Below are 19048 nucleotides of genomic sequence, written 5' to 3' on the forward strand. Positions count from 1 at the left end.
CTACAGAAAATTATGTGGAGAAATATGCATGTACAAGTAGCTACTGACTACAACAATGTGCGTACAATGGACCAAGTTTGAATCATCTAATTTGGATTTTTAAGATCGCTTTCTAATTTATGTTTGATCTCAAGTAATCATACCCTCAACCAAGGACAAAAAAAATGAAAAAAAGAGAACTCATTACTATATTTATATCATAGCCGTGGATCTTGCAATAGTCATGAATGCATTAGTTTGTTACTGTAAACGTAACAGAAGTGCACAGGACATGTGCAATCATGATACTTACGTTAAAAAAAACTTTAAATTAATATATAGTAAAATAATTAAGTAATTAAGCATAAGTAAGTTTAATTTAATACAATGCAATCAGATATGGGTCTAAGATTTTACTGATTTTACCGGTTGGGAGTCCTTGAGATATTGGACTTTGCGTTAGAGTTTTGGCAGACCAAATATAATTTGACGAAAGCCACAACCATGGAACAAGGAGTTGACCTTTCACATGCCCCATGTTGGGGTGTGTTTGTATTCTGTTTCATTGTTGAAAGTGGAGACCAACTTTAGTTGCAGTTTAGACGTTGCTAGGCTTCTCCATCCTTTCAAACCATTCAACTTACCAGAAACTTGGACCGCAAACTTACGGTCAAAACTAACGGGAATGAAAGATTAGGAGAATTGGAGGAGCTATGTTCTTTTGGAAGGTTCTGATGTAAGACTGGATCTCTCCAAACCAAGGAGAATCCTGACTGCTTAATCTAATATAAATTCTCGATAACAACAATGATCTATAGATTTTATTTCCATAAGAAGCACAAGCTAATTTGAGAGGTGAGGCACAGAGTGATTTGCTACGGGCTTTGCTGATAAGGGTGCAAGGTGAAAGTTTCGATAGAAATTTTTTTACGGGTCAATCCAAATTTAAAAGGGCACCGAACCGGATTCTGTTCTAATTATCAGATAGGTTTTTCAGAAGACACCGCAATAGACTGAAAAGCAACCTACATTGCTAGGCATTAACGGTAAAGTTGTGTGGACTAATGTGGGAGTGACTTCTGACCACTTTAGTATCTTTTATATTCTAATTCTCTTGGTTATATCCTACAAAAATTATTTGAATGAATTACTGTCTTATTCCAAAAAAAAAAAAAAAAAAAGCACCAAACCAACGGACTTTGAAGCTGTAAGTTTAGACATAACATTTTCGCACTACCTAAATTTTTTTTTTTTTTTATGGTCGGGCATTAGCTAAGGTCTAGCACACAGAGAGAGAACTTTAAACTCCACGCATTATCATGGCTAACCACCCAAGCCACAAGAAAAATTAATCTACAATTATGTAGTTACAAATATAATGATAAGATCCACTTGATCTTTAAAATTCACATGGAGGAGAGAAAAATGCCAAATATAATTCACTTCAACCAAGATTCCTAGGTATAGATTTGCACACATCCGATGACATCTCCTTCAGAAAATATCATTTATCTAATCACAGCCTCTCGAACACCAGGTTTTCTAACTTCGGGAATATGTGATCTATATACTCATCTTAACCAGTCACCTGACATCATTTTGCCATTAACAGAAAAGCAATTGACATTCTTATAACAAACATCTGTATCCAAATGCCAGTAATCTGTCATTTTAGGTTATCATTGTACTTAAGTCCAAAGTACACCACACAGTTGGGAACCTATTAAAACAACAGACCACTCAACATCGAATGCACACAATGCTTGTATTTTATGTTTACTGAGTTGAGGATCTAATTCTAACATATTGACATGCTGATAAGATGATCGTTCTGCCCGAAATACTACAAAGGCATAAAACAAGACAGCAGCTCACACGCACTTGCCATCTTCATTCAATGGCTTCCAATGTCATCAGGTTTAGGTTAAATGCTGAAGTCAGAATGATGCTAGTTTTACATAATAAAACACAGCAATTCGACAACAATAAGACTTGTCTGAATGCTATTAATGAGAATTCGCCACTTGACTTCCATGACTAAAGTCATGCTACTGCTGAAACAAGCATCCTCCTCTAATCATAAAGCCCTTCTTCATGCCAAATGTCAACCAAAAAATCTACCATCTCCTGCAAGTCTCAAAGTTAGATGTCATATAACAATCAGAAAATCCTGCATATAAAATTCATATCAGACTAAGGACGTAACCATATGATACCTAGAAAGCAATGAGTTTGGAGAGCAGCAACAGAACTTACAGATAGTGGGATTGGTTGGGGGAAAGGTTGATTGGTTGAAAGTAAATCATCATAAGTCGTGCACCAGCTACAAGAACCAAGAACAAAGAAGCTATCAGGAAACAAAATGGTAAGAAAGACAAATTTAAATGTAAAGAATTAAATTGTAGCAACAACATATTAAGGCATGCAAAAGATTCATTTAACAACAACAGCAAACATTTAGAAAAGGTGTCTATGCTGATGTACATTGTCATTCTATATCCAGAGCTTGTTATACTTCAGCCAATTTCCAAAAGTGTCTTCATTTTATAATGGGTAGCGTTTATGAACATAATGTTATTGTTGGACAAGAACTAGCAAATGAATGCCTTGCCGTCCCTTAACAATCATAGTCCTGATTTCAGACTACCTTGCTGATCTAACATTATATTTGTTGGGGCACCACATTTACTTGACAAATCTTCTCTACACATATAGAAGACTTTGGGACTTTCCAAAAGAACCACTGAGATAAAATTTGTAAAAGGATGTGAACAATTAATTTTTAAGTATGATGGAGAACGATTTTTTGCATATTGACACTGATATGCCATGAGAGTATTCTTCAAATAAAGTTTTACTAAAACATAAATGTCAATTTCAGTTAAGAAAAAATTGCCAGACCCATAATTCAGTTGTTCTTTCTTATAGTATATTAGATTAGATATGCAGAGTGATGACATACATAGGGTGTTTCAGAGGTCTAAATAAAAGGTCTCATTACCTTAACAGATCTAGGCTGGATCTCCATGCATTTATAATGAAACAAACAAGTAATTGCACCCATGCACCAAATATGTCATCATCAACCATGTGCCTTGACTTTTTGGATGCATGTAATTATAATTGATGAAATTACCAAAACAACCATCCCGAAGTTTAAATTTATATATGTGCATGCACAGGATAAAATTTTAAATGTTTCCAAGGCATAACTAATACTAGAATGAATGGTAGGAGATCTAAATTATTAACTTGTGCATACAACATTAAACAATCAAACCGTAATTTCCTAGCTTTCTTAAATTGACCACGATAGAGGTTTGTCATGAGGGTTTGGCCTACCTTATATTACAGAAACAAGACATCAATGTGCTAAGAAAAAGAAGAAGAAGATATAGGCACACCAAAAGAATATTATATACAAGTCAGATAATGGTCACACAGTTATGCCCACAAAAATGAAAGTGAGAAGAAAAGTTGATGAAGTTCTATCCTTGTATATAAAGGAAAAGGCTATTATAGATTTAATGAGGGCATTAAACTTTCGAGCATAAATTAGAAGATTAATAATAGTATTGTAGTCATTGTAACAACAGTGCTTAAAGAACAAAATGCAAATATCAAGGAATGCCTAACCTTATTATTGGTTCTCTTGGTGCTCTATGGGATTTCTTTGACCGATCACCAACCCATTCTCTTCTCATCTCATTCCAAGCTATAGCAGCTGCAAGATACATAATGAATATTACCCTCAAATAATTTTAAGGGCAAAGTTTTGTATTTTTAAGCAATAAGCCAAAAAAAAAAAAAGAAAGGAAATAATCTAAAATGGTCAGATAATAGAAGCTATAACATGGGCCATATAGAAGCATAAATATCTAAACATCAAACAGTGAAGCAGAAGGTGAGTATTTGTTAAAAACTACTGTCATAAATATCAAGATCAAAAGATGGCATTTTCAATATAATAAGAGAGATCAACCTTGGTTGATAAATGAACCATTGTTGGTGTTTTCCTCAGCAAAGTTGCTGTCTTCATTGATGGTAGTGGGAACAGAAGAAATGTGTGTCTCAACCGAGTAAGATATGCTAACATTATTCTCCATCGCCTCTGGACTTGTTGACCATTGCCTTCTCTTATGCCTAGATGGTTGACCAGAATTCTTCTTTTGGGGTGTCCTTAATGTTCTATCCGGTACTGGTTGAGGTTTGGCTAGACCTCCAACACAGCAACTGCTCTGTACAAAGATTTAACAAATGAGAGATGCTCCACATGTGAATTGCTCATGAGCATCGTACTAAAACTGTAACACAAACTAGACAACTAACAGATAGTTGTAGCTCAGTTGCGTAAGAAGAACAAATATTTGCACAGAAAAATAAATATAACCACAATGCAATTTAATCCAGCCATGAAAGATACCTACCCCATATAAGCTAAGAGAGAGTCACTTCAATAAGATAATCCATTAGCATGACAAAATGCCCATCTGAATAGCAGATATAGATGCTTTTCACACTTATTGTCAATGTAGAGTAGCAGATTCTTCTACCTGTTCCAATGAAGTTCGCATCAAAGACCTATCAGAACAGTATCATAGAATCATAGGTATGTTTTCAATCTTATATAAGAGTACCACAGTGTCTTCCACATTGGTAGTGGTTCTATAAGTCAATAGAGGGACACACACATACAATTTTTTTTCCAATATGAAAAACACCCAAAAAAAAAATGTCAACCTTGCAATCAACAGAAACTCCTATATTGAGAACAACTGAATCAACTATAGGAAGAAGAACCTCTACTACGTATTTGCCTTGACTAAGTTCATCAACATCCTTAAAGATGCCAGATCCTAGCTTCAAAAAGGAACTATGATGGAGTAAAAATATGAATACAGAAGAATATTTGGAGGGGAACCAGTACAATATGACAATGCAACATGTGGTCGAGCATTAACAATAAGTTTCAAGTTCGACCCAAAACAATCAGTTTCAACCAAAAATGGACTGGTTTCATCCAAGAGCAAACTGAAACTAACCCCAGGTTTTGGATTTCAGTCTAGTTTCAGTGGTTTTAGCTAGTTTTGATGAGAATTAACCAAAACTAGCCATGGATGTTTTCTTAATGCTTTGTTTTGATGTGTATTATTATATTGGGATTATTTCTTTATTTCTTGCAGTATATAAGCTACATTCTCAATGTTTACTAATTTCTTTTCCTTGAGCTAATGAGGTGATTGATAATCAAAGATGGCCCTTGATGGGCCAACACCTCCAAAAAGGCCCATATTATAATACAAAGACTAATGCAAAAAACTAAATAGTAATGTCTTTTTGTTTTATATAAAATAAACATAGTATTCTACAACTATGTTTTTTTACAGTCAACCTTACAAATGAGGAGAAGATCAAAATTATTATTTTTGAATTCTACTTTAAAGAAATGATGGAGACTTGAATGCAGTAGGCATCATCAAAAAGCTTCATAGTTGCTAATATAAAGAATTTTCAAGCAATTGAAGTTTGAAAAGTAAATGATATAATATTTCGTAATACAAAAAAAACCATATACTTCAGAATTTTACTTATATCCAATACTAATTTCAGCCTAAAACTGTTGATACTACATAGTTAAAGAATCCACATATAACAAAGTCGTCTAACTGCTGTGTGATAGATTTTCTTGACCTGTCATATATTTCCTTTTTTTTTTCTTTTTGAAGGTTTTCTGAATTTTATGACCAACTATGAAACTTTGCTGAAAATGCTAAAATTGAAACTATACAAGCCTGATCAAAATCAAAACAAAAAATGTGGTTTAAACTTCAAACCTTAATATGAAAATAATACTAATCAAATACTGAAACCACGCAAAAAGGTTGGCAAATGGATTGATTCCAGAGTTCAAGAAAGTAGATTTCTTCAGTCACTCATTACATCAGTCGGATCAGAATTACCTTTAGAAAAGCCTAAGCTGTTCCTAAATCTATTTAAGCACCTCATTCCCGACAAAAGTTTTCTTCAATGTCCTTTTCCTTTCCTTAAAATACCTCTTTACACCTTCATCTCTTCTACACATTTGACAGATATCCAAAATCCTCTATTGTTGAGAAGGTTGGACCCTGTTTAAATGGTGCCCCTTTGCTATTATATGAACATGAAAATGTCACCTTACTCTCCTTTCCATTATTTTATCAATTAAGCTAATCCTTGTCCTGCTATATTCATTTCTACTTTTACATCCTAAATTTTCAATAATAGCCATCTAAATTTTCATTGTTGATGTAGCATTTCCTATGGTTGCATCCTCTAGATTATTCATAATTTTAACAGCATACAGTATTTGTAGTTTGGTTATTGTCACAATTAACTGCTGCATTGATTTATTAAATGATTACACTATGACTTTGCATATTCTAGATTACCTCTGTCACCAAATTGATTGGGACCCCATTCCAATTATCCTTACTCCAATTATTTTGGTTCAACCGAATATCACAACCATTATCCACCACAACTGACATCATCTATAATTCCAATCTACAATTTTCCCAACTTTTTATCTTAAAAAGATAATATCATATCAATGAAAACTATACTACAAAATAAGACTCAAATATTAGCAGCCAGTTCATTTTATAACAAGCATTAAGAAATAGGCAGCTTAATGCCAATGGTTGCTATGGACACACAAACAGACACAAACACACAAGAGGCCTCACTACCTTGGGTTGTTCTACTACCTCCATCAATTCTCAAACCTTCTATTCTATCTTGGTGCATGTCTTAAGCCTGACTCAAACTAGACCTGACTTTTTCCACTCAGGATGTACTGCACATTCACCTGCACATACCAGCCTCTTTTTCACACATCTTGCATGCCAGAAACCACTTCACTGCCTAAGATGCCAGACTACACATCATTTCCAACCTTAGTGGTGTTCTATAAAATTTTCCCAAGTCACATGAGTATCTGAATGATCACAACACCTTAATCTCAACTTTGCCCACCTTGGTTTCAATTTGTTCGCTGATATCACATCAATGATAACTATAATGCAAACTGACATTCAGATATTAGCAGCCAGTTCATTTATAGGAAGCATTAAAAAATAAATAGCTTAATGCTGATGTTTGCTCTAGGTACACATGTGCGCACACGCGCACAGAGAGAGAGAGAGAGAGAGAGAGAGAGAGATGGCTTCACTACCTTGTGTCAACCTACTAGCTCCATCAATTCTTAAATCCTCTCTTCTATGCTGGTGCAACGATTAACCCTGACTCAAAAGTAGTCCTGACTTTTTTCACTTAGGATGTACCACATATTCACCTGAACATACAAACCTTATTTCGCACATCTTACAGACATGGAATCACTTGAATACCTAAGATACCCAACCACACATCATTTCTGACCTTATTGAAGTTACTCAAGTTACTATAGAACTTTCCCAAGTCACACAAGTATCTGATGATCACAACACTTTATAATCAAATCTCAACTTCACCTACCTAGGATCCACTTTGTTGGATATTCTATTTGAGTCATACAGGAATTTATTATACATCAAGACTTCACAATTCTTACATATTGGTTGGTATACTTACTTCCTTGGTTGATGTATTGCATTTATTTACATATATATGTATGCATTTTTGGGCTGCCAACTAAGTTTATGGAATGCATGCTTGCTTTCCTCTCCAAACTCTTGCTCAAAAATTATAAAATCTGAGACATCCCGGCCAGTTGTCATCATCTCTGGCAACCACCAACTTAGACCAGATATCAAAGCATCAGTTTACACATCCAACAATTTTATCGTTGCCCAAGAAGTAGGAGAGCACTTCAATCCTGCTACCTACTGATATATGATGCTGGACATGGTCGGTGGAGACAAACCTACTTTCTTTGACCTGGTTCGTCTTCTTATTCAGGTGGGCCCCTGTCCTTCACCTCTCTTTTTGGCCAGTCCTTCTCTTTCTCTCCCTCTGGAATGCGCTTGACTTCTGTTTTGCATTTTCCTCTGATCTGATCGATGAAGTTGAAACTAGGAAACAGAGACATCAGCAAGATAATGGTTGCTGGTGGTTTGTCAGATGATCAAATTGATCTTGTAGTCCTCAGGCCATCCCCTTTCTATCCTGCAGGTTTCATGTCAACCTGAGGTATGGATTCTTGCCAAACTTTTGTTCAAGGACTGCCCTGCTTATATTGGAATAATTCAGACTCCAGGACTCTTTTGTTGGTTTTCTCTTGTCAGAACTCCCTTAAACTTGATCTGGAGACTTCTCCTGCACGGTGGCATGTCCAGCTGAATTTTGAGCCCTGCAATTTCTTAAATTGTAGGAACAAATACCTCAACCTTGACCGAGCAGCCTATTACCGGACATGTAAGCTTTGTGAATCTATCTTATGTCTTTTCTGCTCCCAACATTTGTTGGGTTCAGTTTACCTTGACTTAGCATTCATCTGTGATTTGTAAATCAAGAACTTCAAATTGTTATGGTGAAATTTATTTGATCTTACACTGTTGGATTCACTATCAAGACATGGCAGCTATGTATTAGCACTGATACTTTTGTAGTTCCTTTTTAATTCTTTTGAATACCCTATCTGAATTCATATTTTAGCCTTGTTGCTTTATTTTAGGTGCCTTGTGTTTTATTTATTTTACACTTAAGGGCATTGTAATTGCCCAATTCTTGCTCCACATCAAACCCATAAATACCATATTGATGTGATGGAAGGCTTTGTTATGAAGCTAAAAAAGGATCTTCCAATGATCATATTCAAGGTTTGCAATCTCAATACCAAACTATATGCTGATACAAGACCAGTATGGTACACATTGTAGAAAACATAACAGTACACCATATGTGTGTGTGTGTGTGTAGTTTTCAAGATTTTTAAGTTTTCTTTATTTAGTTTTTGAGTGAACAACAGGTTTTTGAGTTCTTTTTTTGATGTTTACATGTAATATACCTTAATTTTCTATGTTACGTGCCTAAAAAGCACTACATGTTAAGTTAACTATATAACATGAAAAATACAAAATAATGACCTGATTTCCCCATATTCAACTCGAAGTCGAGCATCAAAACAAATGATGCAACAATATAAAATTCTGACCTGATTTCCCCATACTTTTATTTTTTTTCCAGCCATGGGTTGTAACATAAATAAGAAAAGAAAGAGGCAAATACCTAGATCGGACCTCTTGCTGGCAAATACCTAGATCGGACCTCTTGCTCACCCTTCCGCTCTCTACATCTCTTTATCATTTTTACCATGAGACAAAGGCAGAAAAAGGCACCAAGCCCTTTCTCCCCAATAATTGAGGCCCCAAACTAATACAGGGCCCATATCGGTGGAACCACTTGAAACCAAGCGGTTTTGTTCCGATAAGGACCAATTCAAACCAATTTGGGCACAAATGCATCTCAAGTACGATATTGTACCAACCAAATCGGGTGACTCGGTCCAATATTGTACAAAAAAAGGATAGCCAGCACAAGACTCCCACCATTGTAAAATATTGGGAAGGTTAGATTTATGCAACCCTACACCAATTTGCAAAGAGCCCAATTTCGCGTTTTGACCCCGTGATCTCCAAATCACAATGGAGGAACCTTACCACTGTATCACCCTCGATCTAATATTGTATTACCTTGGTTATATTAAGACCCTCTTTATAAAGCTTTACCTTCATGTTGATGACTACTTTTATGGCACAAATCCTAAACCTTATGTCACATGTATGGTTCGCCGAACCATCCTGAATTGGATGGATGGTTCGGGGCATGCCAAACTGTATCGACGACTGACCGGTGCAGTTCAAGCTTCCAATCAGAATGCCGCAAAGACGGAGTGAGGGAGAAGAAAAGAGAGGAACAGAGAGAGAAGAGGAGAGGAAAGGAAAGGAAAGACCCACGTGGCCCACCAAGGCCCCCAGAGGGCCGTCGAGCCTCCACATCTCCACAGTCCTTCATGAGATGCGAGAAGAAAGAGAGAGATAGAGAGAAAAGAGAAGGGAAAGGAAGACAGTTGGGGACCCAAAACACACCCGCAGAAGCCACTGTTTTGAATAGTGGCACTATGGGGGTGTTTTGGGCCATCCAGTGTCACGACGACCCTCCGCGGCCTCCCCACCACCTTCCCCTCCCTCTTCTCCTCTCCCTTCCCCTCTCTCTATCTCTCTCTCTTCTCATTTTCTCTCACAAATGACAGCAAAGTCCAGTAGGCCTCTACAGCCCTTCGATGGCCACCGTCAACGTCTCCATCGGCCTTTTTTTCCTTTCCTACTGCCCCCTCTCTTTCTCTCTTTTCCTCTCTGGTTCATCCCCATGTTTATGTTCGTTCGGGCCCAGTACGGGTTGGTATGGGGGCGTAACAACTTGTATCACTAACCGACCGGCACCAGACCCAGTTTCGAGTCAGCGATCCTTGATCACATGTGATCACGAGACTATAAGAGAGCTGCATTCAATAAAATAATCCTATCAACCCTTAACTTTTAGTTGCATGCCATAAATTTTCCTCATAATTCTTTCAAAAGTTCATGGAAAGAGGGAGCTACCTTTATTCAAGCTATTAAGCGTCCATGCCGGTGCTTGCTCAAAGATATACACAATGGTTAAAGAAATCTAAAAGGTCCTGGAGTCCTATCTAGAATTATTGTCAAAATATCATCAATTAATCCAAATAGTAGTATAATTCTACTTGACTATTGATAGCCATGTCAAATATATGATTTACATTATGCTCTATGATTCAAAACATGAAAATAACCTATTCACATGCAGTGGTAAGGCTGCATACACCTGACCCTCCTCAAACCCTGAGTGTCGGAGGTGTTGTGTAGTGGGTCCTTGCACATTATTCCTCCCACCAATTGGTCTCTACGGTTATAGTTTAAACCTCCATCTCATCAAATGTTGCACTAGATAAGTGCTTGATACCAATCTTATATATGATTCATCTCAAGTGTCAATCTAAAAATTTTAGTTTGATGGTTCAAACTTTTCATGTTCATTGTAGTTGGGCTAATGCTTGTTGGTTCTCTTTACTATGGCTAGTTTTATTACTAATCAAACTAAATTCATGTTAATTTTTATATCTTTTATTTGAATTTTCCTACTGTCACTAGATTTAGGGTTTTAAGATGAAAAAAGGGAAGAAATAGAATGATGTTGGATTAAATTAAAAATGGCTTGAAATTAGATATGTAAAAATCTCAGAAAAAATAATACAAATAATTTATGGCTTATTAGTATATATGCAAATGACATATTGATGCATGATATATTGTTTCTAGTGCATCAGAATGAAAAAGAAAAGGTCCTTAAGGGGTAAAAGCCTTAAACCCATATAGTATTATCAAATGATTCATTTGTTTTCGCTTCATTTTTGTTACTTTCCTTTTCATTAAGAAAATGCTAACATCCTTTTGAGGATCACTTTTAATTTTTCCAAACAAAATTTTGAAATTTTAATGATGACTAGACAGAGATAGTTTGTTATTTAAAACAGTGCCAAATAAGGTCAACTATTTAATATTTGCTTGGGTGTCTCTGTCATTTGCTGCTATCTCCTAAGGAGACATAATTCCAAGCTGCAATTATATTTATAACAGATAAAATTATGAAACTATAGCATACTTGGAAATTAAGCATACCACTTAGACGATGCTAAGCAACTACTATAGTTTTTTTTTTTGAGCATCTTTGCACTTCTTGTAAAAAGGAAAGGTGGAAAAAATTAGCTAAAAACAAACAAATAAACAAACTCATATTTTGCATAAATTTTATCTCTAACATACTTTTTCATTTTTCAATTCTCTACAATAAAAGCTATAGAACATGTATCAGCATCTCATTTGAATATAAAAATCATGATTTGCATTATCATATCATGTTCTGTAACTACAGCATCAGTTTATTATTAATTAAATCCTAAAATACAGATGTAGCACATCACCATCTAAAATCAGCCTTGGTGGTGATACTCCACTTGGAGGAGATTCTCAATCCAAGTTATGGGTAGTGCATAATCTACTTTAAGCAATTTCTAGCCATCAGGATAGAGAAGTCGATCGTTCAACTTTAGCTTATGTTAGCCTTCCGTTCACTTACAAAACAAAGGAGAAGAGCGAGGCTATGGAATAGTGTGACTTGGCTGCTTCCTTTGATAACTTGCTTATTCCATTTTTTAAACTATATGCATAGCCTCACACTCGCCAGCTGAGTCCATTGGCTAGTTTTGATCACCCCGAATTCGATTTCTCATGCGAGATGGACGTAGACGATATACATGTCGATCATGGACTAACTACTTATTGGATTTGAAAGATCCATTCATGGCTATTCCACTCTCTATTAGGGCTTGAATAGACTGTTCATTCAACTTGCCTAAAGCAGACTAGACTTTGTTAGATAGACAAGCTTCCTTCATAACCTTCGATCCCTTCACACCCACCAATTGCTATTCTTATTCATGATTATGCTGTTCACAAGCATTCCTGGTCAAACTGATTAGCTTGGGATCTGGGGGTTCGATGGCAGGCTTGACCCAATTGAAAAGATGGTTGCAATGTCAGGTGTATCATGCATTGGTTGGACTTTCTGAGTTCAGTCTGGGAGTTCAAAGAAGATTAGTTAAATAGCCAATGTGGACCACAAACGATAATTTGCAGTTGTTAGCCAACTAAATAGACTCAGATTTAGGAAAAAGATACAATCTAAAAGAGGTCGTTCTTGAGTACCTAAGAAATCAAACATTGAGCAAGACAGAGGCTTACACAATGGACTAATGTATCTTGCCGAATAGGTGAATTATAGAACAAATATGATGCCAACAAAATATGGGCATAACACAGTGCCAGTATATAAGTCAGTCCATGTTGGTGCATGCTTGACGACCATGCACGCATAGGGAGCCATTCTATTTTCCCCGAACCTTGGTACATGATTGGGCATGTAACCAAAATGACATTGGTACATTTCCTATCAACCCATGATTGTGGGCACGAGATAGTATGTGGTCATGAGACAGTAGTTTAATCCTTGGCTTACACTAAAACCTAGAAAGCCAATTGGCGAGCAGGAAAACCTATGAAATTAAGTTTATACAGCAAAGTAGAATATCATAAATCATATACAATATTTGGTTATATGCAATTAGGTCCATATCTGATACCAACTATGGAAGCTCTGTTTTCCTTCACAGGAAAATTTACAGTTTAGGATACAATAAACTAATAGAAATTTTGCAATGCCACAAACAAAATTGCTCTCAAATTTGCAGTCTCGATGTATAACACCTATGAATAACATCCCCAGTTTTAAACTTTACATTATGAATAACTCCGTATTAATTATAAATTGATTCTTATTAAAATATATCTCCAGTCAAAATCAAACTGGATGCTTCTTAATCAGTCAGGTCTGCAATGACAATGTTCGATTCACTACCCCAATCATCAGAGCGTCATCGCTTCACTGGTTACAGCACCACTTTCTGATTAGAGAAACTCCATATATCACCTTTACAAAATACATGACCCACTTAAACTCCAATAAACCAGCCAAATTACTTAACCTACATTTTCTCATTAACCTACATTTTCTCAATATCCAAGCTCGATAACTTTCTCCCAAATGGCAACAAAGATTCATCAAGAAACAGATAAACCAAGTAAAAGGTACCATAAGCAAACAAACAATGATAAGACCTGTCCATCCTAACCCTAATCCACATACAAGATATTATACATTCAATCATAACATCCAAAGCATAACTTAGTTTAACAATCATTCGGTATCGCGGTTGAACGCTGATAAAAATTAGATAAACAACAATAAGAGAATCGTATTTATAATATTAAAAGAAAAGCCTAAAAAAGTGTAACAAATCAATCGTAACTGAATCAAATCAATCCCAAGTCGAAATCATCACCAAAAATAAGCAATTGAAAGAGAACCAGAGAACAGGCCAAAAGGATCCATCGATCTAGTTGAATTTGTCCCAGTAACAAAACCATGGAGGACAAATCGACCTTTTCGAGATCCGCTAACGATCGATTGGATGATAAATTCGATACTTCTTTCTTCAAATCGAGGAATCGTCCTCGGGATTTCGAATTGGATGAAGCGATTTCCCGAAAGGGGAAAAAAGGGGAGGAGAGAAAAAAGTCCATACCTGGGTGTGCGGCGGAGGACCTTCTTTAACCTTCGGGAAAGAAAAGAACGAGGGGGTGGGAGGGGAGACTTATAGCACTTCCCTGTTGAGTAAAATGCTGCGGGGCCCAGACCTGGTACGAAGAGATCGGGAGAGATTGGAGGTTTTCCGTAGCCATGTGTCATAAAATTATTGGTTTGTTTACCACGACGAGCACATGCAACCAATATGCTCATGCCATATGGCAGAGACATCTTTTTGTCTTGTAATTGAGCCAGGAGTCGCTGGCGTACAAGGTTGGCGAGGTGTCAAAATCCTAAGTAACAGCTAGTTTTTATTTTTTCTTTAAAAAAATTAACAGCTGGTTTGCACGTGAATCTTCAATATGATTATTACTCAAAGATAATTATATTGCAAAATTTATTAATATAATGATGATTATATGCAGTATTGCGAATGATATATTTATAATTTTTTAATATGTATATCTTCTAAACATGTAAAATTGCATGATATATATATAAAGCAACAATTTGCATCCATATCCTCATAAAAATATTTGTTTTGTATATAAAAGGAACAACTGTGTGGACAAAGGGTGCCATTCAAGTAAATTGGGTTAGGTTGGGGATAATCCTAGTTTGACCAACCCTTTCTATTATCTCTGAGTCAACCCAACTTGTACAGGGTTTGCATCTTAAGCCAAGTTGGGGTTGGATAGATTAGTTTTAGGTCGAATTGGGATGGCACAATTATCAAATCAAGTTATATAGATAGGTAAGATTGGATATTTTTGTCAAGCCAATACATTATTACTTTAAGATTTTATTGTATACTGTCATACCTTAAATCTGAGACATAACATGGACATGCCACTAAAGGATGGAGCCCATGATAATATGAAGCCTATCCATCATAGTCTACTACAATCTCTTATAAATAAAATATAATAAAAGATTTAATTCTATTATTCATCAAGTAAATAAATTAAGATTGGCTCAAAACATCTACATCTAATATCAAATATCAAATCCATATCTCAAAACTTATCAATAGATATCTACAAGTCCATGATCATCAAATAATTTTCAAATTTGCTATGCAGAACCCCAAGCCTGAATTCTTCATCGATCTTAACATTATTTCTCTGTAAAAAAATAAAATAAAAAAATATGAGATACACTAACTCAGTGAGTAGAACCTATGCTTCTTTACTGGATCAAGCATAATTTTTTTATGATAATATAATATTTAAAAAATAATAGATATTATAAAAATTAAATATTTCATAAAATATATAATAAAATAAATTATAAACCAATCATGCATGCATGAATCATGAATATTTCGTAAACATAAATCGAAATCATTCTTATCATGTATCCAAATCATATTTTAAAATTTTATCCATAAATATTCGTACTACAGTTACTTTATATCCATGACAGAGCCAGTGTTCTTAATCGATAGAGTTCTTATTTCATATGTCAACTTTATATCCATTCGCAAGGTCTGTGTCTTATAGATACTAGTTCCGGATATCGATCTTCCCATAAGATTCACTCATAGCTATCTGAGAGTCTTTGAAATCTTATCTTCTTTTTAAAACATACATATACATAGATAAGAAAATAATAAAATTTATACTTCATAAACATGCTATTTCCATAAAATATATTCATGGAATCAATGGTCACAATAAAACATACTGTTTTATATTTTATATGTTGATCTTTATTTTATAAAAAATATGATTTCATCAATAACTGATCATTTAAATTAAAAATATAATAATTTAAAAATAAATAAAGAGTATAAGATCCACTTACCTCGTTCATCATAGATCTTTAGACTTTATTAAGAGAAACAAGTAATCCTATTTAAAATATCAAAAATAACAAACTTCTATTTCATAAGTTCAATAGAATTAAATTATAAGAAAAGATGACCATTGATCGGATGGTCGGTCTAACAGTGTGTTCGTGCACTGGAGCAATATAATTCAGGATTTTTTGACCTAGAATCAGATCTAAACGACTCAATCAAGGAATCATGAAGTATAAGTTGAATCAAAATCAAGATCAATCAATAAAGTTCATTAATAATGAATCTCAAGAATACTAGACATGTCTGACATGAGTTTGACACATAGCACGAATATCAAAGCAATTTCAAATCATCTTATCGAAGTCAAAATGGATCTCTAAAAGAAAAAGACACGACTCGATAGAGATTCATAGGTATTCTTAGAGAGAGAAAGTAGGTGAAGAGAGAGAAAGTAGAAAAAGAAAATGGAGAGAATTTTTGTATTCCTCAAAAGAGGAATCTATAATCAAGATTATCATGGATCATGTCATAAATCAGATGCTATGAATTTCTGGCAAGAGCTAGGCTAGGATCTGACCTAGTACATGGATATCAAAATGATTCCAATTTTTTTTTGGGTGCATCATCTCAAGTTCATAGAATCCATAGATCAGAGGAGGAGAGGATGGAGAGAGAAAAATCTAAAGAGAGAAGGGGAGAGGGAAAACCCTTCTTTTTTTTTCTTCTTCTTCTTTCTTTTCTTTTCTTCTTCCTTTGCTTGGTCGAATAGGGGATGGTGGTCTGTGGTGGTTGATTGCTGGAAGACCGATGATGGGCGGCAGCAACAAGCGACCAACGGTGGTGGAACAAAGGATGGCCGACAGCAAGTGGCCAGCTAAAAAAATAAATAAATCTCAAAAAAAAGGAGACCACCTCTTTTCATGAATTTTTTTCGATCATTAATCGATCATCGACAGCCATGACCTTTAAAAAAGGTAGTGAGTAGGTGGGGGTCACGACCCAAGGGTGTGGCACCACGGGTGATTGCATCGATGGCCGAAATAAGGTAAAAAGGGCTCAACCAAACAGGAGAAAAATAGGACCTTCATTCTCTTAGATTTTTCAACAAGTCTGACGGTCGGTAGCCATATGCAATAGCATGAGAAGAAGGAGAAAAAAGAGATAAAGAGGGGCCTGACTTACCTCGAGCTCCGATAAGATCTCTAGCGGCGAACATGGTGAGGGCGTCCACGATTTCAATGGTAGGAATCAAGGAGAAGAAAAATGAAAGACCGGTGCTCGTCGTGGCCTAGTTTGGAGGAGGAAGGAGGGGATTTTATAAAGAATTTTTCTGGGCTTTTTGGTTCCCTAGGAGATCGATTTCTAATCGATCATGGGGGAGAAGAAGACTCCTATTAGGAGTCTTCAAGTCCTTCTCTCTTTTTTTTTGGTTTTTTTCTTTTTTTGCCTTAAGATATGTGTGGAAACATATTTGAGGTCAGGTATCACATTCTACCCCCTTAAAAAAAATTTATCCTTGAAACTTGACATATTTTCTTAAACTTTGAAAGTACTTAATCCTTCATGTCATCCTCGAACTATCAGATAATCTCCCTCTCAAAGTACTTGCTTCATAAAATCTCTATATTAAAATAAAAAAAAATCATGTGGCATTTTAAAACTATAGTCTTTCATTCACAATACATATTTAATTATCTCAATCTCTTTCAAATGAACACTAACATCTCTACCTCGGATTAAAATGCATAATTCTTTACCCATGAAACGTATTGCTCTTAATTAACTCCATGTAGAAAGCATGTTTAGCCCAATGTACTCTAAATGGTTTAGAAGGTGATTTGAGTATAGAATGCTCTCCATGATCTATTGTCTTCTTTTTTCTTTAAATCCTCACATGATTTAATGATTAAACATTTTTATCTTAATAAAACCTCAAGCCCTTACAACCATATGGAGTAACAATATTAAATCTAAAAAAATGAGATCCATGTTAAAGCATTCTAGGTTCGAGCCTAACCAAAAAATTGTCAATCTGTTAACAATAAATTTGAGATGTCCAACTTAGGTCAAGAATCGATAGCATTGTCTTTTCATTATCAATAAAATTCTTTCTTATTTGAAAACTAATATCTTTCATCATAATATCTTTTGAATCAAAGAATTAATATTTATATACAGTTCAAACAACCATAATTCCATCGCACACTCTATTCTAAATTTATTGAATTATGTAAGTTTCTCCATTAAATTATGATAAGAAATATCACTTTATATTAGAATCTAAGAAAAATCCAACCTTCCATTCATTTAAAAAAAAAAAAGAACTTAGAGCAAGAGTTTCTTTGTCTTTACTATACCTCGAGCATGTCACATCAAGATTAAGCCTTGATCTATTTTTTATATTTGAAATCATTGTATAAGCTTTACCACTCATCTAGAATCCAATATATCTACAATTAATTTGAAGTGAGTTAATCCTGAATTTATTTGAGAATTAATAGGATGATTCCAAATCAATCTTTTTTTGTAAAATGATTAGCTCAAATCTTCAACAAATTAGAAGACCTCGAATCAATATCATTGTGAGTAGACTTAATTTGATTATTTCTTATGGACCTTCCTTCATCATGACCCTTAGCATCAATAAATAAACCGACATGAAATCTTGTTGTTTATTTGTTAAAACTCATATAAGTCTTTCAAAAATTTAATAACAATGTCAGTCCAAAAATCTAGATTATGACAAAATAATTAATATGCCCCATTGCCTCCAACAAACATAAGAAAGATTAAGTAATCTAATCCAAAAAATGGTAATATAAATTATTACAGATTCCACTAATATATGTATGTCATGCTCTCACAATAAAATCCAATCCACCAATAGAACCAAATATTTTTTTACTTACATATAAGTTTCATATATAATCCTCTTGTAGGTCTAATACTCAAAAAATATCTCTCTCTTATATGATGAAAAAAAAAATTTCTCAAGTCACATCCAAAGTAACTTCCTTTCTAAAATTGTAATGATTAAATAATCAACATCAAAAGTCACAAGAT

The 19048-nt window shown here is 34.9% G+C and overlaps 1 protein-coding gene across 4 annotated transcripts; it reads right to left on the reverse strand.

The window, feature by feature from the left end:
* Positions 1–1624: 1624 nt before the first annotated feature.
* Positions 1625–14263, reverse strand: LOC105042938 (uncharacterized). Of its 4 annotated transcripts, none has more exons than XM_010920310.4 (6): positions 14180–14263; positions 4407–4532; positions 3962–4212; positions 3616–3703; positions 2236–2302; positions 1625–2106 (listed from the first exon to the last, which is right to left on the reverse strand). In XM_010920310.4, exons 2-6 carry the CDS (start codon positions 4409–4411, stop codon positions 2053–2055), a joined length of 465 nt encoding a protein of 154 aa, XP_010918612.1. In that variant the 5' UTR covers positions 4412–4532; positions 14180–14263; the 3' UTR covers positions 1625–2052. The 4 variants fall into 4 exon arrangements, with proteins under 4 accessions (XP_010918612.1, XP_010918613.1, XP_073112456.1 ...); XM_010920311.4 differs by having other exon boundaries at positions 3962–4217; XM_073256355.1 differs by lacking the exon at positions 14180–14263 and adding an exon at positions 14037–14058.
* Between the last annotated feature and the right edge of the window lie 4785 nt (positions 14264–19048).

The sequence above is a fragment of the Elaeis guineensis genome, chromosome 4 (assembly GCF_000442705.2).
Source record: "Elaeis guineensis isolate ETL-2024a chromosome 4, EG11, whole genome shotgun sequence".
NCBI lineage: Eukaryota > Viridiplantae > Streptophyta > Magnoliopsida > Arecales > Arecaceae > Elaeis > Elaeis guineensis.